Source organism: Megalops cyprinoides, chromosome 4, assembly GCF_013368585.1.
Source record: "Megalops cyprinoides isolate fMegCyp1 chromosome 4, fMegCyp1.pri, whole genome shotgun sequence".
Lineage (NCBI taxonomy): Eukaryota > Metazoa > Chordata > Actinopteri > Elopiformes > Megalopidae > Megalops > Megalops cyprinoides.
Window position 1 is genome coordinate 10,023,878 of NC_050586.1, and position 23,338 is coordinate 10,047,215.

Sequence of the window (23,338 nt, forward strand, 5' to 3'; positions counted from 1 at the left end):
CTACTGTGTTTTTCCTCCGTTTAAAATATGTGGAAAGTGAACTGCGTGTATAGTCTGTAATGACCAGATACAACTGGTCTGCAGTGCAGAGTTTCTAGAGTATATTAATTTTCATTCGAGATCACACGGCTGGTGCAAGAGAACCTATAAATTGAATTGAGGCACAGCCATTAGAGTTCCCGCTGTGTCCCGACAGCCGTTAAGATACACGTTAACAACTCTGAACGAATTGCAGGGACTGCGCTGGAGAGGATATGCATGGAAAAAATAATCATTTCAGGGATTCAGTGAAGACTGAAGAGACCACACCAGACTGAAACATATTTAAAGGATTATTTAAAAGAATAATCCCCCCCCCCCCTCCCCCAAGCGCCTACCCTTTATACGAGAACGATGGCTGTCTCCAACTGCAGACGAAAGTAAAACTCTGGCCAAAGAACCTTTTAAAGTGAGACAGCGGGCCGTATAATCTATGTCTCACCCAGGACTGCAGCATTCCCTCCATCAGCATTTCGGGCAGAAAGAGTCTGCGTTTCTTTGGCTGGACAAGATTTAAAGGTACAATACTGAGCTCTTGGCTTCAGTGAATAACTTTTGAAAGGGACTTTGCACTACTGCCAAATGCGTTCGCCCCCGGAACGCACCGGCGATTGGTCTACAATCTCCTGGGCGGATTACGCTGACAAAATGAACAAATGTAACGCAATCAATACGAGAAATTAAACTCTTAAATCTGAATTATCACGGAACCATGGTATCACCTCTTTGCATTAACCAAATGAAACGTCCACTTATCTGAAGTTTTAAAGACATACTTCAAACAGGTCTTATGCCATTCAATATATCTGTTAACAGAAACCTTGTGGCACTAACCTCAACTGACACTACAGGAGTACTAAAGCTGTTGGGACATGCACTAGTGCACTGCCACCTAGTGTCTACATTAAACCATTGACGCACGAAATGGGCACAACGTAATGGCCATGTTAAAAGAATACGTTACCCTTTTGATCGAACTGTGTTCCATTACATGTAACGAATCCATTGAAACAGATCTGTTGATGAGATTAAAGAAATCACACAATAGTGCTATATTATGGACATATAAAGGAATTAACATTTATGTCTCTGAAGCACCAGTTTCCATGGTGCTTGTTAAATTATACATAGAAATGAATTAAATAAAATTTATGCTTAAATATATAGCATGTTGGCAGGTGCTTCAGATCACGCTTAAGCATTGCCCTATGCAATTATGAAGTTGTATGTATGCAATGCAAGTATGTAATTATGAACTGACAGCAGAATTACCAGTATATACAGAGATCAGTGAGGGGAGTAAAGTGTGTGAACAGATTCACAAACATGTACCATCCAATCTCACCTCTGCTGAAGCAGTTGTTCTCCCAGGCAGTACAAGGCTATGATTGCATTCCTAAACACTATTACAGCTACTCACAGGTCTGTGAGGAGCACCAATATTGATAGAGTGCGAAGTAAAAAAAAATGTCTTATGTCTACTTTCTAAACAATACAAATAACAACAATGGAAAAGCAGCACATTAGATACTTGATTCCCTACAGTTTAACCAACGTTTGATGAAAGCACTTAGAAGGTTCTGCCTGAAGACTCTCTGAGAGTAAGTGCTGTGAACGCTATTCAGAGCCCTTGATATGAGTGACAGAGGGCAGCAGCAGGCTGGAGTGCTTATAATCACTCTCTTTCATTGCCTGAGTGGCAATCAGAACAATGAGTACCTATTTAGAGGTGGAAAAAAATAAACACAGTTTCATTAAATATGAGAGGTCTAGACACGAATAAAATGCAGTCATTAATAAAATGTTAAAACAATCTGGCAGCCTTTGAGAATAAGGGGAAGAATTCAGAAAATGCTTGAAGTATCTCTTTTTTTTCTTTAAAAATTTATCTATCAACCGTAGAGCTGGGGTGGACGTCACACAAGTCCTGCCACTGCTCTGCTACTCTCCTCTGGGGCTGCAGGGCATTCTCACCATCGCCCCCTGTGGACACCTCCCAGCAGTACAACCCTTTGATCAGGAACAAGGCACGATGGGAGTAGGAGTAGTATGCAGCATCCAAGTTGCCTGCAAAGATGAACCATAAAAAATATACAGGTTACTTTAATGTCACTTCATTCAGACCCATGGGGCAGCACCTTACACTATTCTGCCAAAGAGGTTGCAATTACTCATGGGAAAAAGAAAAGGAAAAAAGAGTTTGGCTTCCATACAGTGTTGGCCGAAGATAAGCAACTCTGATTGCTATTGTCCTTGAGCTTTCCTTTGCTTTTTCCATATGTTAGAGTTTGCTGTTTTTTTCTCCTTCCTTTGTCTCTGCTATTCTCTGAAGTGTGACGTTCTGTAAACTCCCCTTGACCTCCCCTGGCTTGCCTTGTATCTGGTAACATGATTGTAAGTGCAGTGATACTCAAAACTTCTGAACTATTTTGTGCGCGGAAACATTTAAATAGGAATTTAGATATGAGTTCTCGAACAGATATGTGTACACAATGGTGAAAATATCCAACCTGGTGGAGACATGTACATTTTACTTTAGTTTACACTACCACATGGAACCAGCTTCTGCCAAAACAATTATTGTACTAAAACCAATCATTCTAGGAACAAACTGAATTAAATGTGGCTGAAATGTATTTTATAATGATATTAACATGTTGCAATAATAAAATCATCTATTGAAAAAAAAATAGTCTAAGAATGACCTTCGAATATAGCACTTATGTATCAATAATGATACTTTTTGACACACAACCATGGGCTATGTAAAACTGCTATGCACAAATTATTTTTTTTTCATTTTGATTCTTTTCTGATCCATCTCAAGGCTGAGAAGGAAAGCAGCAGGAACTAAAAAACATAAGAACAGTGTTCCCTGTACCTTTGGGGTGGTCATTTGGAACCAGAGCTGGAAATACATCCTCTAAACTTTTAGGGAACCCTTCCAATGTCAGTTGACGCGACACATTGTACGCCCACACCTAAAACAAAGCACACAGAACAAAAATTCAAGTCTTTTATTCACGGGCTGCCCCTGTATTAAGTTTGCCAGCGTTACCCTTCGTGGCATAATACATTTGCTGTCCTTAGTGCTCAGCCCTGAATAATGTAAGCCTTTAATCAGAGAGGCCAAACTCAAATAGAAACCTTCACTGACATGCTAATCACAAATTACCAATGACGTTTTTTCTCCCTAAAGAGCTTGATGATTGTAATAGCAGTCTGGGCATTCCCTCTGGGTGTAGGACCGGGGGAAAAAAATCCTCTGCGTTGAATTAGTAAAGCTATAAACGCTCTGAGCTTGTGCCGGCGTTAGCGTCAGGCGCAGTCAAATTCGATTTGGCCCCCCCTGCTGTGGGGAGAGTCATTGCCTTCCTTGTCTGGGCTGCAGGAAACGCTGACACATTGTGGGGAAGAACTCTATCAGGAAGCAATGGAGTGCAGCTCAGGTAAGGCACGGAGAGATTACGGCGCGCTTTGTTAAAGACCGTTCTGTTCTGTTTCATGGTATACTGCATGTAATGTGTAATTACAGTGCTTGAACAGATCAGTCACTGCCTGGCTGTACCACACCCACAGTAGCCCCCAAAAAGGACATTGCTTGATTTGCCCTGGCTTACAGTAGGAAATTCCAACAAACAATTCATGTTTCTCAAACATGCTCTCTGTTCTTAACTCTGTAGGAGAATTCCAATGTAAACATGAGTCAAGAGTCCTAATCAGCACTTGGTGCTTATACCAGCATATGCCATTCAATCAGTGGTCTGAGTGAATATTCACGTTGGTTGATGTTGGAACATAAGCCCTTTGGATTTACATTTGTTTTGGCTGTCCACTTTACAGCTTCAAGTTGGGAGTATAATGACAAACCGATCACTGCAAAATCTTCTGTCAAGCCCTGTAGTGATGCAGAGGAGACTGACCTGATGACCCTTGAAAAAGTAGATGAGGCGACGCTGTTGGAGGAATACTGCAGTGTCCAGGGGTCCGGCGATGCCCGGAAAACCCTCAGAGATGCATTGTGGGTACCGTTCAGCCTCACCGTCCTTGATAAAAGTCTGGTCGGCGTCCCTGTTGTAACGCCAGTATTGGGTGCCTACAAATAGCGGGGTCAGCAAAGGTTTTTTTTTTTAACATGAGTTTCTGCAAATATGGAAGATAATATTCACACATGGGAAGTCCAGCATTCAAACCATTAATAATGTTTAAAGCCACAGCAGCAGTTTTTTTTTCCGGACAGAGATTAATTAGAGAGCGCTACTACACCTTATTATAGGGATATTCTCAGAGCACAATAAAGCCTGCAGGAATGCCATGCAATTCAAGGCCCTCTGATAGTCTTTGCCTTTCACTGTGCAGTTTAAAAGGTTACCTTTGAAGAAGTAGGCCCTGTCTATGTCAGTGGTCCAGATGTGGAGGTAAGCATCTACTCCACCAGTAGGCAGCCCCCTCCAGCCCTGCTCCAGACTCCTTGGGTCTCCCCGTCGAGGTCGCCCCTGGCGATTGTCATACAGCCAATATCGGTCTCCGCGCAGGAAGTAAGTGCTGAACTGGATCACTGGCTCCTCCTGCTGGCCACTCCATCCCTTCCTGACCCAGTCAAACACAGTGTCAAAGGGACCCTCACACTTCCCTGAAAAAGTGAGCAAAAAACGCAGACTGAGCAATACAGATACAGAATGGGAATTTTTGCTTCCCCTTACAATTAATAGAGTTGCTCCCTCATCAATACTGGCCTTCACATTCATATAACTTCTCTGTTATTTTCCCTTCTGTGTTACATAGTGATTCTTTACATAGCAAATATGTAATACAAAATTACATTATCAGGCACATGTATGTTTTTGCATCTTCTTGCATTCTAAAGATGAAAATGTTCAGAAAAAACTCTCTGGGTTTTTCTGGGTTCTGTTAGTACAACTGGTAATGTAAATAATGACAGTGTAGTGGTAATCACAGTATATGAATAATAATGATTGAATATGACTCCAAAACAAAGTAATGACTACATAATTTATGAGAGTGTCATACAAGGAATTTGTGCACCCACAGCACTGGTTTTGTGAATGCCCGTGTGGAGGGCAGATTACGTGAGAGCCTGTGAGTTTCTCTTGTGTACCTCATGTTACTAAGAGTGACCTCTTGTGCAACACTCACCATACAGTTCCTGAATGGCCCTCCTGTCCTGCCAGTCTAACTCCATACTGCCCCCAGTGGTGGGATACAGAGGGTTCATCACTGAGTCAGGGGAGGACAGGTGAGGTAGCCCCAGGACGTGACCTATCTCATGCAGTGCCACCTGGAATGTACGTACATTAAACACATTAATATTTTTTACTGTGTCATATGCCAGTATAAGTGTGTATGTATGCACGCATACATGTGCATGTGTGTATGTGTAAGTATGCGCATGTTTGTGTATGCCTGTGCCTATCTGGGCAGCAGTGGCAGCATAGTAGTAAGGAACCGGGCTTGTAACCGAAAGGTTGCTGGTTCGATTCCCCACTGGGGCACTGCTGGTGTATCCTTGGGCAAGGTACTTAACCCACAATTGCCTCAGTAAATATCCAGCCGTAAAAATCGTAATCTATGTAAGTTGCTCTGGATAAAGGCATCTGCTAAATGACAATAATGTAATACCTGCATGTATCAATGTGCATGTTTATACGTAGGTATGAAAGAGCATGTGGTATATGCGTGTACATGTATTCACGCATGTATGCGCGTGTGTGTGTGTGTGTGTCCACCTGCAGTAAATTGACCCCGTGATCGGACGGGGAGACGCTGAAGGGCTCGTCATCATCCAGATGTATCTCTCCTGGCTGGGCGGTGTGTGCCAGCTCCCCACCGGGCCCGTCAAACAGCCAGGGGCAGCCCAGGTGACGCCCTGCAGATTGACAGACACGCACAAACACAGCCAGAAAAGGTCAGTGTTTTTCGGTACACATCCTCACAGAGCGAGTGACAACCGGTTGCCGCCTAGAATACTGATTACCTTAGACTGTGAATCTATTAAATGGTGAGCTAAAACATACACATCGCAATGCAGCTCTACATCATACATCATGGTGATTCATTTTTTAAAAATTGACCATATCTAATCTGTAATAATCACCTCATTTATTTTAGAACATTTTTTTCTGAATAATTATGTGCCCTGGATTGAGTTATTAGTTACTGAAATGATTAATTTTACCAGCTATGTTTTTTTTAAAGGGAGCCTTTTAAATGGTCTGGATCAAATATGAAATCAGATCTCAACAGGAGCAAATTCCTGGGATCTAGTAAAGAAGGACAAATTTCTCATCATGTACAAAACTGAAAGGGAGCTAACAACATCAGAAAAAAAACCATCTGAAATCAGGCTTTCTTCGGTTGATTACACATTGTGTAACTACAGTACATTGTTTTCATTTCACTTATCCAGAGCAACTTACATAGGTTACACTTTCTACGTTATCCATTCATACAGCTGAATATTTTACTGAGGCAATTCTGGGTTAAGTGCCATTGTGCCCAAGGGTACAATGGCAGTGCCCCAGTGGGGAATCGAACTGGCAATCTTCTGGTTATGAGCCCCGCTCCTTACCACTATACTACACTACATTGTGCAGTACATGATCTTGATAATCATATACTGTACTATGTGCTTGGAGGGAAATGAATAGTTCACACCTGTGCCGAATCCCAGTCGGATATCAATCTCGTTCCCCGGAGAGCTGGAGTCCTCCTGGAACGACAGGGGGGCCACCTCGGACCAGCGTCTGAAGGCCAGCGCTATGGCGCGTCTCTGCTGCCAGGCGGGGAGGTGGGCACTGTGGCCCTCCGCGAGCAGCCGCCACCGGAGCCCCTGCTTGGCAAACGCCATCCCCGGCATCGGGCCCTGGGACCAGCTGGGCCCCCGCGAGCGCTTGTACCTGCGCGCCCTGGAGTCCCAGTCCCTGCTTGAACCACCCATCGCTCTTTTGCCATTCCTGGCCATGTGACAGAGCTCATGTGGAGCACGGAGGTCAAGGAACGGTAGCTGGTTGTCCTTGAGGAGACGGAAAGCTGGAAAGCTTTGGTACTGATTGTCTTCGGGTGAAGCTTTAGCTTCTGTCACTCCTCTGGTGTCTTGCGAGGGACCTGGAGTGTCCGGTTTGTCATTCAGAGCCCCAAAACCCTCATTTCTCTGTCGTGAGTGAGAACTGGACCCAAGTACAAGGGCACTTCTCTTTGGGGTAAAGTACCTAGGCTTGGAAATCTTAAGGGAAAGAAGAGAGCAGATTTATGTTAGAGTTCCAACATGATAATGAAAGCCACCCACATTCAATCTGTTCAGTTGTGAGGAAAAGGATGGAGCAATGTGCAGGTAGCCCCCGGTTCTATGACACAGTGTGTCCCTGGATACCCCATAATAAACTGTAATGAATTGAATCCTGTTGTCGCAAAGACAGAAAGGTATAAACAATGTTTTATATGTACAAACAAGGGTTATATTTCTGAGCATGAGCTAGAAATGGACATTGATGACTAGTTAAATATGGAATTGAGTCAAATATTTATAGGACATCGGTATTGAAAAAAACTTTGTATATATGAAAATACTTACACAAATAAAGTATAATATAAATATTCAATACCGTGACACATTCTGTGTGACAGCTTTGGAATGACAGAACAGTGAGATGCAAATCAGTTTTCAGACTGGCATTTTGCAGGGTGAGTCAGACAGCACTCACTTACATAAAATAATAAAATAAAAGGGTAAAATAAATACATCTCTCTCAGCTCCTCGTAAGTTCACCAAATGAAATCACCCATCTAATAAAAGAAAGATCACCTAACAAACTGAAACAGTAGCCCTCTGTGGAAAGAATTTTTTTAAAGTTGTTGTGTTTCCTTGCTTCCATTGTCAACATCTCTCTCGTCTTTCGTTTCTGTCTAAAACACAAATTGCTATAAAGCGAAGACAGCCTATATATTAAAGATATCACGGTCCAGCATTGTGTAAACATACCATGTACAAACAGAAAGAGAATATGACATCATGCATGCTAAAGCTAATGTAAGTGACAGTTAATGTTTCATTACCAGGCCTACACCAGTTTGAGGGTGTGAAATATAGAGCCCCCTTGTGGTGATGGGGCAGAAGACAGACAAAGCCATCATCAGTGAGGGAATAGTTGGTCGCATCTCTTCATGCTCTCCGGTGCCTGCTCTTCTGGGTCTCTCTCTCCAAGGATAGACCCCAGAGACTGGGAGAGAGTCCGGTCTTTATGCCTTACTGTCCTGGCAATGCCTACACCTGTACACCTGTTTCTGTCACCCTTGTACAGCCAAACACCTGTTGGCTGCTTCCAAGACAAGACAACTATACTCCTCAAACTGAGGGTCACCATTGTCAGTCTCCACTCTGGCAAGCAAGGGGTATTGCTAATCTTTCTGTTTATTTCATCTTGTAATCAACATAAAGACCGTCTTGTTGCTGAGCATGATGGAGGAAGACCCGTAATGAGCCATGCTTTTCTCCTCAGGAGCTTTTAATGAAATTGGTCCCTTGAGGGAGGCAATCTGATCTAAATTCAAGCAATCGGGGGGGGGGGGGGGGGGGGGGGGGGGGTTGGAGAAACTTGTGCTAATCAGAGCTTGACTGCAAGAAATAACAGACACCTGCCTTCCCCTTGACTGACTCACTGACTTCAGCCATTTGTGGTCACTTTCTTTGCAAGATAGGGTACTCGAACATCTGTGCATTGGATAGGCTGAGCATGAAAACATAATAGGGAGAGATCAAACACCGAACTGGAAAAAAGTATGCATCTCTACTAACCCAATCGAAAATGATATATGACCCAAATGAAAATGATATAATGATATAATTTAATATACTGAGAATGATGTTGTTCAACCTGAGAATTTATTGCAAATACATTTCAAATATGTTAACGTAAAGCAGAAATATATTGCAATATACCGAAATGGTGATAGTTCATATATTTTCAATGTATCGATTGTGCGCAATGCCTCAATACATTATTTTTTTGTAAAGGAAACCACAATCATTTTTAACAAAATGTTTTTCCTGCTGTATGTTTACTAATATTCCAAATTTCTGCTTTGCAGGTTGACTTCATCCAAAATGCCCTCTGTACAAATAGAGTACAAGTATCCAAAGACACCAAAAGTTTGGATTCATGTCAGAGGTGGACTTCTCACTTTTATGTCCTTTTGCAGCCCTCTAGTAAATAATACACTAATGTCATATATTGAGCTGTCAGAAGGTGTAAGACTAGACAATTTTTCATAGCCAATTCTCCCAAGAAATCTGCCTGCAATAACATTGCTTTAACACATGATGGCATTAGTGTGCTTCTCCATTTCCCAGTCCAAAGACTTCACTTGATAGGAATCACTGTGCCATGCTTCAATGGACTGGGTGAATTGTTAACTTAAAATTACTTTTAATGACTACCCATTATCAGCAAATTAAGACAAATGACTTCTAGCTCTAAATTCTTTCAGCCATACATCAGACATGTCCCTAATGGTAACAGAGTCCTCACATAGTATTGAGTAGAAACGAACTTGCTAGAGATAAGAGAGTTCATTATACATCCTGAATATTTCAATTCAAAATATATATGCAGACACTAAAGGGATTAAGATGTATTGTTGTCAAATGAGAATAAATGTGAGAGATTTATCACACTCATGTTGCAAGGATGGAGTGACAATACTTTCAAGGGAAATGACAAGTTAACTAGTGTAAATTAGATGACTATATATACGGTATCTAAATCACAGAATGACAATGCTGTTTCAAATACTGTACATGAAGACCTGTCTTACATGAACCAATCTTACAAAAGTCCCTTGGATTCTTCCAGCCCCTTCAGCTTGACTGAAACCTTGCAGACAATGAGTGATTCAGCCTGCAAGAGCTTACAACAATGGACATTCCACCCACATGAGAGAGAGACAGAGATTCTTTCATGTGCTAAGATCTATTGTAATATAGAATGTTTGATGTCAACCTACTGTGAACACATATAAAGTTTTCCACAGGTTTGTCCTCCAATTCAGCAAAATTTATATCAGATTTTCAAACTGAAACAGTTTGAAAGAGAGAGAGAAAACATGTTTGCTTGTCTTCGACTTATGCTGTACTCTGATTTTGAAGTTATGCTTTACATTGACATTAGTCATTATCTAGGGAACAATTTCCTTATCTGTGTCGGTCTAATTGACTTTCTTTCCCTCCCAAACACTCTCTCTAGTAACTTTGAACCTCTCCAGCAGACTAAACCGGGCTGGTCTCCTGTGGATAAATCAATCATGTTGGGGAGGTGGCCTCCTTTTCACAGATCACACGATTGCCACAACCTCTCTGCTTCAGAGTCGAGATCAGGCTTCCCTTCGGCTGTGAGCTCCACAGGGGCATAAACTCAACACAGGAGGCAACACAGGAGGCGACACACCAGCGACAAGTGACACTCATAGCCTCTTTTACTCAGCATACCGCCACCCCTACCCCTGACACTAAATCTCTGAATCCAACTATCTCCAGAGAATCTAATTAAGAGCACCAGCTGAATGAACACCGCGAGGGGCGATGGGCAAAGCGAGTGACAAATGATACGAGGTAGACTGAAGCGCACTGCAGCTGACTGCGGTCCGCAATTTGGCCGTCATAGGACATTAGTGACGCCAGAAGAACAAAAGGCAAATTAGAGTAGCAGACCAGCCACACACTTTAACAGCTGCAGAGTCACTCTGTGGTGAGGGGGTGGTGGTGGTGGTGGTGGTGGTGGGGGGGGCCTTTAATATATTTTTACATTTCTTTAATTCTTCGTCGGTATAATCTCTTATTTATAGATAAGCAATGATCTTATCTTTAATACATTAAAAAGCAGAAGAACTATAAAATAATGAAATACTCTACGGTAAGGAATGATTAAAATAAAAGGTTATTATAAAAGTAGCATATTTAAATCTGGAACATTTGTACAGACAGGTACACAGTTGTACCTTTGTGTCTCTTTCGAAGGGAAGATCTTATGAAATTTCCACTCTGAACAAGTTTAACTTATACCGGGCGTTGGTATTTAGCCAATACTATTTTTGCTTTGTTGTTTTATTTTGTCAATACAATCGGCTGTGTTAAGAAGAAAGTCACCTTGAGTCCGCTACGCCCTCAAGTGGTAACTATAGAAAAAGATTTGCTGCAGTAATAAAAAGTGGATACAAAGTTCAGCCACTACGGTAACGGCTCAGCGGGGACGCGTGATAAGTTGTACCAATAAGATAAATAACTAAACAACCCATTATTGATAGACGTCCGAATCACAGTCGAACTCACTATCTATACTCGAAACCCTCAATATGCACATACTGTTAGCTATCTAGTTAGCTGTAATTTCGGAATGTACAGCAATTAAACAGTTTTAAATCAAGGTGCACTCACACGTGTTTTTTTTTCCCATCGAACGCTTTATAGTGAGAATTTTTTGTAATTTTGGTGTACCTTTAAATGTTTGTTTAGAGATCGTAACCCATCTAGCGCTACGTTGTAATTTAAGTTGCACAATTTTGCAGAGAAATGAGTAAGCTAAACGTATGCGGATGCGCGAGGTCTGGCTCTTCCCGTTTTTTTTTGTCATTTACTGTATTGTAAGTGAGACATAGCAATGCAGAGCGGTTTGGGGATAGGGCTGTTGCGATCCAAACGCTTCAACACACGCCGCCACTGCCAAATAGTTTCGCTGGGCTCAATCGCACTGCACCCTTTGCTCTCACCCCTCCCCCCTATGTTAGTCATCATGGCGGAACTGTAATGTCCAGGACGAGAAAACTGTACCATCCGCCCCTGGAGTTCATTTATTTATTTATTTATTTATCACAAACCTCCCCACAATGACCCGCTGGATTCCGACTAAAAAAGAGAAATATGGTGTTGGTGAGTAACGACAGCCATGTTGTCGTTTTGGCGATGTTAACTATGATTTATTATTATCATACCGTCCTTCCTCCCTAACTCTTAGCTAAGTAGCTAGCTTAGCTGACTCCCTGGAACTGTTTTAAGTTCAGAAGTTGGAAAGTGTTACTGTCACTGTTATTTACCTGTTCCAGTTTGGCACATTCATGTTTAATACATGTTTGGGAGAATACAATGAGTGTTCGTTATGCCACAGCATAAACTTGGGGTGAACTGTAGTGCGCAGTGTTCAGTATGTGATGGGACGGCAGTGTTTCGGCAGTTGTTTGGGAAGGTGGTACCCACTAAAAGTTTGGTAACTTTTCAGTTTCGCATGGTCACTTTCCGTTGTGTCTCACGTACACACACAAACAGAGTAAGAAGCATTTTCACTCACCGAGGGGGGGAAAAAGTTAAGGTACATACCAAAGTGCAGATTAGGTAGAGGGACATGCGAACCAGCGTGCTAAGAGTGGGCAAATTACACACCCAGAAGGTAAATGCAAGCCGAAAGGCATTCGGGCACACCTAGTCGTTTGACTGTCAGAGTTTACAACAAACAGCATTGGTTAGTTGGATGCCTGTGAGCAAGTTGCTTTTATAGTCCCTGTACTTTGCAGTAACAATTCGAAACCGTTGACACAACTGAAAAGGACCAAGGGAGCGTGGAATTCCAATCCAAATGCAACACTTGAAATTAGGCGTCAGTCCAAGTCGAGGGATTTGTTTAAACTGAACGTACTGTTGTCACAAACATTAATGTGCCATTGCTCTAGGCAAACTATTTCGCCATTACATACGATAACCACTAAAAAAACCCCAAAATAATGTCTTGATAAATCTTAAATATGACGTGTGTGTTAGGCCAAGGTGAATTTATGATAACTAGCGAGTCACATTTACCAACACAACAAATAATGAGTTGTTTTAAAAACAATAAGAAAAAATGCAGGCCTTAATATTTATGACATTGAGACGTATGTTTGTAGTAATTTTAGGGTAAGGATTACAGGTATATATAAAAGAAATTTATTTACAAAGCAGTTAAGTACAGCACTGTTTAAACTGACTCAAAACACGAATTCTGAGTTGCATTATACTGTGCCTATAGATTCTTTGCAACAAAATAAAAATATCTGAAAATGGTTAATTGCTTATTTTTCACACCAGCTAATGCATTCTGAAAATAAATTGAATGTAACAACTTTGCACGACTGAGTTCAAATGCTTGTGTTACTCGTTTGGTTACATTTTGCATATAGACAATTTGTTGTCCTGTTCTGGGAGAAACAACTTGGCAGCTACCTTAATATTTTTCTGAAACTTAATTTGTATTTACAGGACTTTAATATACTTTGAGCAGCTTTGTTGAGGGCACACTCAGTTATATGGGAACAAAGTCTGCGCTTATCTCAAATGGAGGAAATTACAGATTAATTTGCATTTAAACACAGGCTGATATAAACATGCTACCAAAACCTAAGGGTATTCCTCTAGTTCACATAGCTGTGTGAATGGCATGAAAACATAAGCAGGTTCCGTTCTGTTTTTTTTTGTTTTTGGTTTGAATTCTGTGAGGTGATTTGTAATCTGCGGATCAGAAGCTGTTGAACTTTTGAGTACAGCCTTGCCTTTTGTGGTCAGCCCACCCAAACTAGCAAGGCTCTGTGGAATTTGTGCTTGTGTTTCTATGCATCTCAATCCAGGTACTCTCAGGAGCCGAGTCAACCCTGCAGTTTTCTCTGAAGCAGCTACAGTTGTCTCACTGGTTGGGAGTGATCATGACACTCCGAGGGTTTGAGGTTGTTGCGTAATTTTGTTTTCCCTGGAAGTCGTCACCTTCCCTTTAAAACAGTTGAAGAACAGTAGTGTCTTGGTGTGATGTGAAGCGGTTAAGGTGTAGCTCAGTTTGCAGTGTTTTTATTTCGGTGGTAAGTGTTCTGTTTCAGGTTCATCGTTGCTCCTGGCAATTGCTGTTAAGTTGCTTCAGGGTTGCTCCTCCCTTGAATAGTGAAGGATGAGTGTTAATCAGAGTTGCTGCAGCTCATGGGTGAGATGTCATTTCCGTCACATGTAGGTCACTTGCTTTTTTAGGACTCCTTTCAAGCACTGATTGAAGGTGTAAATTTCAAGAAAAGGTGCTGACTGCCCTGTGTACTTCATTTTTTCCCTGAAATTAGTCATTTTTACTACCATTATGTTTGGTTAGCTGGCAGTAACTGGGTCCTTACCCGGTTAGAGCCAACACTGAAATGTGTCTACATGAGTGTACCATAGATTTCACTCAATCTCTCTCTCTCTCTCTCACACACACACACAAACAAATACACACTCTTACAAACACACACACAAAATCACAGCACCTGAAATCATTTTTTTTTGCTTATGGGTCTATCGAATGTTGAACCCCAAGATACATTTTTAATGGTTCTTGACCCTTTTTTTTTTAAAATCCTTCCCTGAACATATTTGGAAGCCACATGCAGCCAACAGAGATGGCATGTGACTGAACTTTACACCATGAAATGATCAGTATGCCATGCTGAAAAGGAAGTACTGTGCAAGCTGATGCACTGCCTGCCAGGCAGTGATGTCACAGGTTGAGGTGAACAATAGGGCTGAGTGACACGGGTCTGTGAGTGGTGGCTGGGCACGGGCAGAGGCGTCGGTTGGAAGCACTTCTGCATCTCAACACTCCCGTCATTATCACGGCCACAGAGCAGTGCCTCTGTGTCACCAGGCGCAGGCACAATCCAGACCGTGTCAAGTCCGTGAAACAGTCCATTGTCAGCGTCTGTGAGTGCCATGGGAGATTGCTGCGTCTTGCTTTTTTCATGTGGCTTTAATGCAGGCTATTGTTATCTGGCTGGGGTAAAGGCAGCGAGGCCTTTATTGGTATTTGGTAGAGATGCGAAGCGTGAGAGAGGAGGAGCCCAGATGAGGATGCAGGTTCTCGTGTTCCTCCCTTTCCAAATCAGTTTTAGTAGGTCAAACCTTCAATGTGTCAGGCTTGACATCCTCTTTATAGCTCCCCCTTTAGGATTTAAAAGGGGACCTAGGACAGCTCCTAGAAGTATACCTTTCAGTAATTGTTCAAGTTTATGGGTCATTCCGTGCCAGGCACACAAGGTTGACAGCCTGTTTCAGATTTAAAAAAAAAAATGTAAATGGGTTTTTCACAAGTTCATAAAGCCTGATATATCCAGCTGAAACACATTTCCTGGGTTTTATTTAATCACTGTAAATGAATCCTTTTGTACATGATGGATAATATCCTTATTTTAAAAATATAATACCTACAGTTTTTATATTCACCAAATTATTTTGTCCTCTATAATTAAATTCCCAGCATTTCATTTCCTCAAAAATGTAAGGCAGTGAATCTTGGAACAAACAGAGCAACTTCACTCGCAGAACTCTAACTGTTATTTGCATCACGGAACTCTCAAGAATTTGTGTGTTCAGCTGCAGAATAGTATTCCAATTTAATGTTGTATGGTCTTGGAGGCACCCGACACAGCTTGTAACAAGCAGACCGATGTGAGGCACTCTGAAAACGTGCAGCTTAACACAGTGCTGCCGGAGGCGTCTGAATTCTCCCCTCTCATTTCCTGCATCCTAAACCATTTCTGGCGCAGTGTGATAAACCAGTCATTCTTCAGAGATAAAAGCCTACAGCTTAGTGCGTATCTGCAGTCCACAAACTTTTTTGAAGTTGGACGTGCACCCACACTCATATAGACCAAAATTCTGCATACCCCTCGCAGCGTGCATGATTAGGAAATTGATGGTAGCACCAAATTAGTTTGGATAAGGTGAACAGTGCTGCCTGGTGAAGCTGAACTGTATGGTGACTGCCGAAGTAAATAAACCACGTTGGGAACTTGATCGCCCGTAGGGTCAGAGTTTATCCCCATTCTTGTGGCGTGAAGCGGCTAGATATACAAGTACACCCCCTGGACAGGATGCCAGTCTATCACAGCAACTTTACCCTGAATCCATTTTTTTTTTTTGCTGAGTGCCAAGCAGGGTGGCAGCGGGTACCATTTTCAAAGCCTTTGATATAACTCGATTGGAGGTTAATCCTACAATCTCGAGCAGACACCGTAGCCGTGCTTTACTCCTGGAAGTAAGTTAAAACAACACATTATAAAGTGACAACAATAAATAAACATGAATTTAGTATCAAATCAGTCCTTATTCAGTTTAGCACAGGCACCCCCATGAAATGTGTCGCGGTAGCTTCGTTTAGGCACCAGTTACATAACCTGTATAAGCTAGTGATATAAAGTAATGTGTGCTGTACCCCTCCAGGTTTAATTGTTCAAACTATGAAGATACTGTTGAACAGAACATGCAAAAATGTTAGCTTGTCACGTTCTTGATCAAACTAGTTCATTGAAAGCCTGCAGATCTCTGTGCCTGCAGTTTGTGATTGGAACACATTGATCTGAAAAGAGTCAAGAAAGGGGATTGCTGAGGGTTTCTCCTGCATTATACACCGAGGTGCTATGAGCAGAGCTAGTCCAAGCCTGCAGTGTAATTCAGCCTCTGGCAGAAGGGATTATCATAAAAGCAAGTCAGGACAGAGGTTTCCACGCCGGGCCTTTCGAAGGAGGGAGGGGAGGGGAGGGGAGGAGGAGTGGAACACGGAGCTTTTGGGGGTGGGGATGCGGGCGTCCCGTTCGATGGATCCCATTCCCACTCCCACTCAGAACAGAGGTGGCTGTCCGGGGGAGGGGGGGGGGGGGGGTCTCTGGGGGGGTGAGTAGGTGGGCAGAGCCAGCCTGTCTCTCAGGAAGGCTTAACAGTCGACAAATGGGGGAGAAATGCTTTGATAGAATGGCCACTTGGCCGAGCCAGTCACTTTCATGCGTGTGTGCTAAACCGCCTCTGTGGTGCATGTATTTAGAAACCTTATGTCCTCCTGACACCCCTCACTTTTTTCAGCACCGCCCACAGTTTTGTAGTGAGCCTCAGAGTAATAAAGAAACACACTGAATGCCTCTACCGACCCAAACCAAATACATGGTCCAGTAACACTAACCAGTACTTCGCCAGAGGGTGCTGAAGAGCTGTACAATATTACAGTAAAGAGGCTTTTCTTTCATCAGCCTTCATTATTAATATCCCCCTTGTAATGCCCCCCCCCCCCCCCCCCCCCCCCCCCAACCACACACACACACACACACACACACACACACACACACACACACACAACACACACTCACATACCTCAGTTATCCTTCTGCAACTTTTCTTTCTGCAACTACCATTAACAAGCGTTGCAAACATGAAAGGATTAATCGGTCAAGTCCAGATTAATTCTGTTTATGTGAATTTGTGTTTCTGTTAATACAGCCTTTTCTTAGTAAAGCTTTTGCTCCACGTTTTCAAACTGCATCCAACAGAAACAATTCCTTTAGAAGCCTTTGACTGTCTTCCCCCTCATTCACTAAGCACAGACCTTATCTCATGAAAGCCCGTTGCGCCGGAACTAGGACTAGGAGTGAAAATTGGAAAATATTAGAGCCATTACCAAGCACAGCCCATCCCAGAAATCTGTTTAAACGATTTTACACTCCATCCGCTTTTCAAGGTGGGCTGTTTTCGAGCCATGTTTTTGGGTTTTGTTCAGTTAAGGCGTTCCTTGGTGGATATAAGGACCCTGAAAGAAGTAGCTTGTATGGGGCTTCACTCAGGAAGCAGAATTATGTTGCTGTTAGATTATAATACATTTACCTGTTAATATGATGACCTGTTCTTTCCCGCCCTTCTTTATTACCCATCACTCCTCCTGTGCTTTTCTTATAATTGTCAATGTGACACTTTCTCCATTTTGACTCCCTAACTTGCCTCCCTTTGACCAATGCTCACTCTCTCTTTCTCTCTCTCTCTCTCTCTCTCTCTCTCTGTGCCTGCCTGCCTATTTAGCGATCTATAATTACAATGCCAGAGGAGAGCAGGAGCTGTGTCTGCAGGTGGGGGACACGGTACACATACTGGAGACATTTGAAGGTGAGCGCCCAAACCCAAACAGGCCCAAACGTATCAGCTTATCCTGGCTAATGACAAGCCGACACATGTTCGGGCAGAAAGAAAATCTGCTGCCTTCAGGAACCGTTCTGTCATGTGGAATGCAGAGCGATGCTGAAACTTTGATGTACAATGTAGTAAATAACTGGATATGTGAACGGGCACCTAGTATGCGTTAGTCACCCACAATGAATGTTGCTAATGTTTTTGCCCCTCAAAGATAATATTTATATTGATAGTTGTCTTTCTTTCTCTCTGTCTCTCCCTCATTTACTCAGGGTGGTACAGAGGATACACACTACGGAATAAATCACACAAGGTGTGGTCACAAACCTAACTTCATTCACAGCTCTGATGAGAAATAAGAAATACAATTACTGACTGTCCTTTTTTTGGTGTTCTGTCCGTTAGGGCATTTTCCCAGCTTCCTACATCCACCTGAAAGAGGCTAAAGTTGAAGGGACAGGGTAAGTTTGGAGGGTAGGGCAAATCACCCTGTGAGCTAACTGGGGGGACTCCCTAACTCCCACTGCTCAGCTGTGAAGTATTTCTTATAATTTGCTACCATTTCAGTTTGAACACTGTGGCAGTATGTAGTCAAATATGGTGAATGCAGATATCGTTAAGCATTGTTGAAGGGTCATATGGTGGAGTTTGCTGCAGTATCAAGCACTCCAATTTTGCAACAGTGCAAAAATCAAGCAAATAAATCAAAGGTAAGACTGTTATGAAAATATTGATCCACTGGGAAAAAGTAGAAAATTAGAGCTAAGCCATCTGGCCTTGGTAGAGCTACAATGTGTGTGTGTGTGGGGATAATATTCCAACCTGTGAATGTGTGTGTGAGGACAGTTTGGCTGTGGCCCAGAGCCCTAACTCTCTCCCTGTCCCTGTGTCCCACCTCATTGCCCCTTGAAGCCAGCAGGAGATTGTTATCCCAGCTGATCTTCCCCTGGTGCAGGAGCTGAGTGCCACCCTCAGGGAGTGGGCCCAGATATGGCACATGCTCTATGTGGTGAGTGTTCCTGTTGTAAAGAATGAAGGCCATACGATTTTCTCAGTCTCCTTAAATGCACTCATAAGTTAAAGTAGACATTGGAAACTGGTGTCTCAGGACAGCTTATTGACATGTCTGCAAGGGTTTCTGTCTTCAGGTAATTAATTGGTCCATGTACTAGCATAACAGTCACCACAGTTCTTGTGACAGAAGAACAAATAGGTTTACCAGCCTCCTTGTTCTTGAACTGTGGGTGGACCATCATGGTGGGTCCAGTGAAATACTGTATAATGACTCTCATTGTGTATTTGCCCTGCCTTGTGCTGCCTGGGGTACCTGTCTCACAAGTAGTAATTCCTGTACCCCTTTCTGTTCTGTTCTAAATGAAATGTCATGCTGTTTAAGTCTCCCTTTAATGTGCTACCACTAAAAAGTTTGCAGATGGAAATTAGGCAGTTCAAAAAGGAAAGGAGCAATTCAAAGACAGAGCTGAGTGGGGAAATGTCTGGCTCATAGCTGAATACAAACACATGCAGCGTGTGAGGTTTATACGAATGTTTGTCTGTGTTACAGAACAACAAGACCACACTGTTCCGGAATGTTCAGCAGATGGCTTATAGCCTGATAGAGTATCGATCTCAGATAGTGTCAGGGACGTTACCCAAAGATGACCTGGTAGAGCTCAAGAAGAAAGTCACGGCTAAAATTGATTATGGAAACCGGTGAGTCTTTATATTTCTTGCACGTTGTCATTGAGACAATTCGGACTTCTTGCATGTCTGTATAGTCCCACAGCATGATATTACTTAGCCATTTACTGCTTCTTAATTGTTTTGGAAAGGCCTCTACTTTATTGATGAAGGCTTTGCATTATATTCATATCAATTATAATTATGTTTGAATGGCATGTGGTCTTTTGCAGAATACTAGGTTTGGACCTGGTTGTGCGGGATGAGGCAGGGAACACTTTGGATCCGGACTGCACCAGCACAGTCAGTCTGTTCCGGGCTCACGAGACCGCGTCCCGAAGTATTGATGAAAGGATACAGGAGGAGAAGGTGCTGGCAGTGGCGTTATGTATCAGGCCGTTAATAGTCTGTGATGGACTCTCAAATTCCTAGTCCATTAGCTGTTATGCTCCACTTGCTAATTGATTTAAAGCCCCTTGTGAATCAACTTGCTGTTTACCAAAGTTAGGCAGCGTGGTAAACTTCAGCATTTGTGAACTGTAATGAAAGTTCTGTTGATGTGGCAATACAGTAATGCTCTGAACCTCTGTGCAGACCCGGCTCCAGAACCTGGAGATGAGGCGACAGTCCCTCTTCAGCACAGTCCACACCTACAGCCTCTTCATGAACCTGAAGAACTTTGTGTGTAACATTGGGGAGGACGCCGAGCTGCTCATGTCCCTCTATGACCCGGACCAGTCTGAGTTCATCAGGTCAGAGGTCACCTTCCGGCTTCTCCTCTGCTGACAGCTCTTTGGAGATGCATAAAGGCTGGGAATGTGGTAGATGTGGTAGATTGCGTAATGTCAAGCCCACACCAGGTGGTGGTCAGGCACAGGAGATAAGTCTTGCAGCAGTAGACTAATATGTTGCCGGTCTGTTACAGTAACTACAAGTTTCATCAAGCTTTAGGACAAACTTATTTACACGTCTAAGATGACAATCGCCTGTTGGAGGAAGGGTGGCAGTTTTTTCGCTGACCATGTGACGTGTTGCAGCGAGAACTTCCTGGTGCGATGGGACAGCACGGGCATGCCCAAAGAGATTGAGAAGCTGAACAACCTGCCAGCGCTCTTCACGGTAAAGGAGATGTGCTCACTCTTTCCTCATTTGTCCTTCCCCTTTTTAAGCCTTTCCTCTTTTTTTCTTTTTTCTTCTCAAAGTACTCTCTCTTTACTTCTGTTACCTTTTGTTCTCTGGTTTGGTCCCTTTGCTTCACTAAACACATTAACCCCACATATTGTAGATGTCTCCTAATTATTAGTGTGATTCATGGTAATGACCTCAACATTACAATTATCTTTGGTCATTGCCATTACCTTCACATTAATGATGGTAGTAAATCCAAATGAAAGTGTGCATATTTGTATGCACCATGATCACCTCCCCAGTGTACACGTATAGGGTCGTAAACCTGGTTATCTCCCTACTGTGTAAGTTTATGGTTATTTGAATGTATGGATACCCATGTTCATTATCATCTACATGTTTATGGCAATAAGCCCAATTGAAAGTATAGATACTTGGGCTCCTTATCGTCACGTCCCCCATGTATTTATTGTGTTCCATTTTTGTCTTTCTTCTCAGGATCTGAGCAGCAGCGACCTGATCCGTCCGCGGGTCTTCTTGGTCTGTCAGATCATCCGCGTGGGGTGCATGGAGCTGAAGGAGGGCAAGAAGCACACCGGAGGGCTGAGGAGACCCTTCGGAGTGGCAGGTGAGGACCCGCAACGTTTGAAATCACGGATGAAGAGGACAAAGATGGCAAGCCGGCGCGATGGCTTCACCACAAGCAAAGTGTTCCTTCCTCGTTTCATTCGGAAATGCAGTCTTTCCTGCAGTGTTATTATTGAGACACTGCGCATTACCAAGAGCTCTGAGCACCCTTAATAGTTCCGTGAAACCACATTGCAGGTATGACCTTCCATTTTGAGAGTGCAAAAAAATCTTTGCAGAAGAAAAAAGGAATACAGATTCCCAATGGTGAAAATGTGGGAGCAGTTTTGTCTACAGGCTATAAGCCAAGGTTCCATGTAAATACTGGTCTGCCATTCTGCGCAACAGTGCGTGCACTTCTGTCAGATGTTAGCATGTCAGCATAAAGCTGGCTAGCTGGTGTCTACTCTGGCAGCAGGCAGTCTTGGTCCTGGTGTGCCAAAGATATAGTTTCTTCCAAACTCACAAAAATATAATTGGATGAATTATCTAAGATTGCAGAACTCAATTTAGATTATTATTGTTGTGCATCCCCCCACCACCCCCTCTCTGAACGTGTGAAATGTAAATAGTTTTAAAAATGGAACTTTTATTGTGTAACTGAACGTTTAGCAAAGTGTCTTAAGTATTATGTAAGTTAAAGCTCCCCTGTAGCATACTCCCCCCACCACCCCCCCCAAGCAATTCTACAGCTGCTCATTTTTGCATCTTAACTAAGCTCATTCCTGCCAGAAAAACTGCAGCAGAGCACATGGCTTCATTTGTTTTCTAAAAAGTCCTCTGCCAAACGTATAAATCATTCCAATTTATGTCACCTCCTGCCATTATCCCCTGTAAGCGGTGTCATAAGTTTGCGGCGATACTATCTTGCGAATCCGTCACAGGGAAACTATAAATAATGAGGGGATTGAAACTGAATAAACAAAACTCAGAACAGAAACCCTGCTGCTTAACTGTCTCCTATGACCCATGAAAGCCTGGACCCCCTGTGCCCTGGAAAAGCAATGACTGGAAAGGTAATGAATTGCTCCCTCCATGTTTTTTCGGGAGGAGGATTGGATTTCTCAGTCGGATGAAGAGCGGTCATTACCTGTGCCACCTGCATGGCGAGCAAATGGGCTGAATCAGAGATAGAGGAAGTAAGGAGGTTCCACCCCTCCCCCACTGCCTTCCCTCCTTCCCTCCCTCTCTCTCTCTCTCTCTCTCTCTCTCAATGCCTCTCGCTCTTTGTCTCTCAGCCCCGCTCAGAGGTAACCCACAAAAACGAGAGAAAATGAGAGGGGAGGGGGGGAAATCTCTTGTCCCCTGAGGCGTGTTGTATCCCAATACCCAAATCCAAGGTCATACGAGCCCGGTAAAAATCACTGCTTTTGTGATTTAGGCGTCTCTTTTGTCGTGTGCCACACGATCTCGCTGGTGCGTGGCAGCAGGTGTGCGAAGGCCCATAACGGCATCTGGCGCACAAAAGGCATTGTGGGTCCACTCTCAATTCCTCAGTGAAGGCTGAGGGATTTAGCTCTGGATATCTGATACCAGGACTGTTGGAGTGTCGCACACTGCAGCCAGGAACTGAGTCAATGTCACAGCTATCTTTATTAATTTTTATAAAAGCTTTAGCAATAACAACAGCAACAAAACAGAAGGCCCCCTAAAGTAAAGTAATGTAATGTAAGTAATGTAATGTAAAGGACATTTGCATTACATTACATTCTGTACATTACAGTACATTTATTTCATTTTCTCAATGCTGTCTTGTCTTCGCAGTGATGGACATCACAGACATAGCTCACGGGAAGGCGGATGACGAGGACAAGCAGCACTTCATCCCTTTCCAGCAGTGAGTCACGCGACATGGTTTGCAGGCCG

At 43.0% G+C, this 23,338-nt stretch overlaps 2 protein-coding genes across 2 annotated transcripts in view; one reads left to right on the forward strand and one right to left on the reverse strand.

Moving 5' to 3' along the window:
• Positions 1-1,924: 1,924 nt before the first annotated feature.
• Positions 1,925-6,997, reverse strand: LOC118776091 (matrix metalloproteinase-21-like). The gene is made up of 7 exons (XM_036526172.1): positions 6,715-6,997; positions 5,787-5,926; positions 5,197-5,338; positions 4,412-4,672; positions 3,963-4,135; positions 2,921-3,020; positions 1,925-2,106 (listed from the first exon to the last, which is right to left on the reverse strand). The coding sequence occupies exons 1-7, from the start codon at positions 6,995-6,997 to the stop codon at positions 1,925-1,927; spliced, it is 1,281 nt and encodes a 426-aa protein (XP_036382065.1).
• Positions 6,998-11,789: 4,792 nt separating this feature from the next.
• dock5 (dedicator of cytokinesis 5) overlaps positions 11,790-23,338 on the forward strand; it is a 32,867-nt gene continuing 21,318 nt past the window's right edge. The window contains exons 1-11 of the mRNA XM_036526320.1: positions 11,790-11,977; positions 17,930-18,013; positions 18,310-18,350; positions 18,443-18,498; positions 18,950-19,046; positions 19,602-19,750; positions 19,951-20,086; positions 20,312-20,469; positions 20,755-20,836; positions 21,344-21,473; positions 23,237-23,309. Of these exons, the coding sequence (XP_036382213.1) occupies positions 11,935-11,977; positions 17,930-18,013; positions 18,310-18,350; positions 18,443-18,498; positions 18,950-19,046; positions 19,602-19,750; positions 19,951-20,086; positions 20,312-20,469; positions 20,755-20,836; positions 21,344-21,473; positions 23,237-23,309 (1,049 nt within the window). The 5' untranslated portion in view covers positions 11,790-11,934. The remainder of the gene's footprint in view (positions 11,978-17,929; positions 18,014-18,309; positions 18,351-18,442; positions 18,499-18,949; positions 19,047-19,601; positions 19,751-19,950; positions 20,087-20,311; positions 20,470-20,754; positions 20,837-21,343; positions 21,474-23,236; positions 23,310-23,338) is intronic.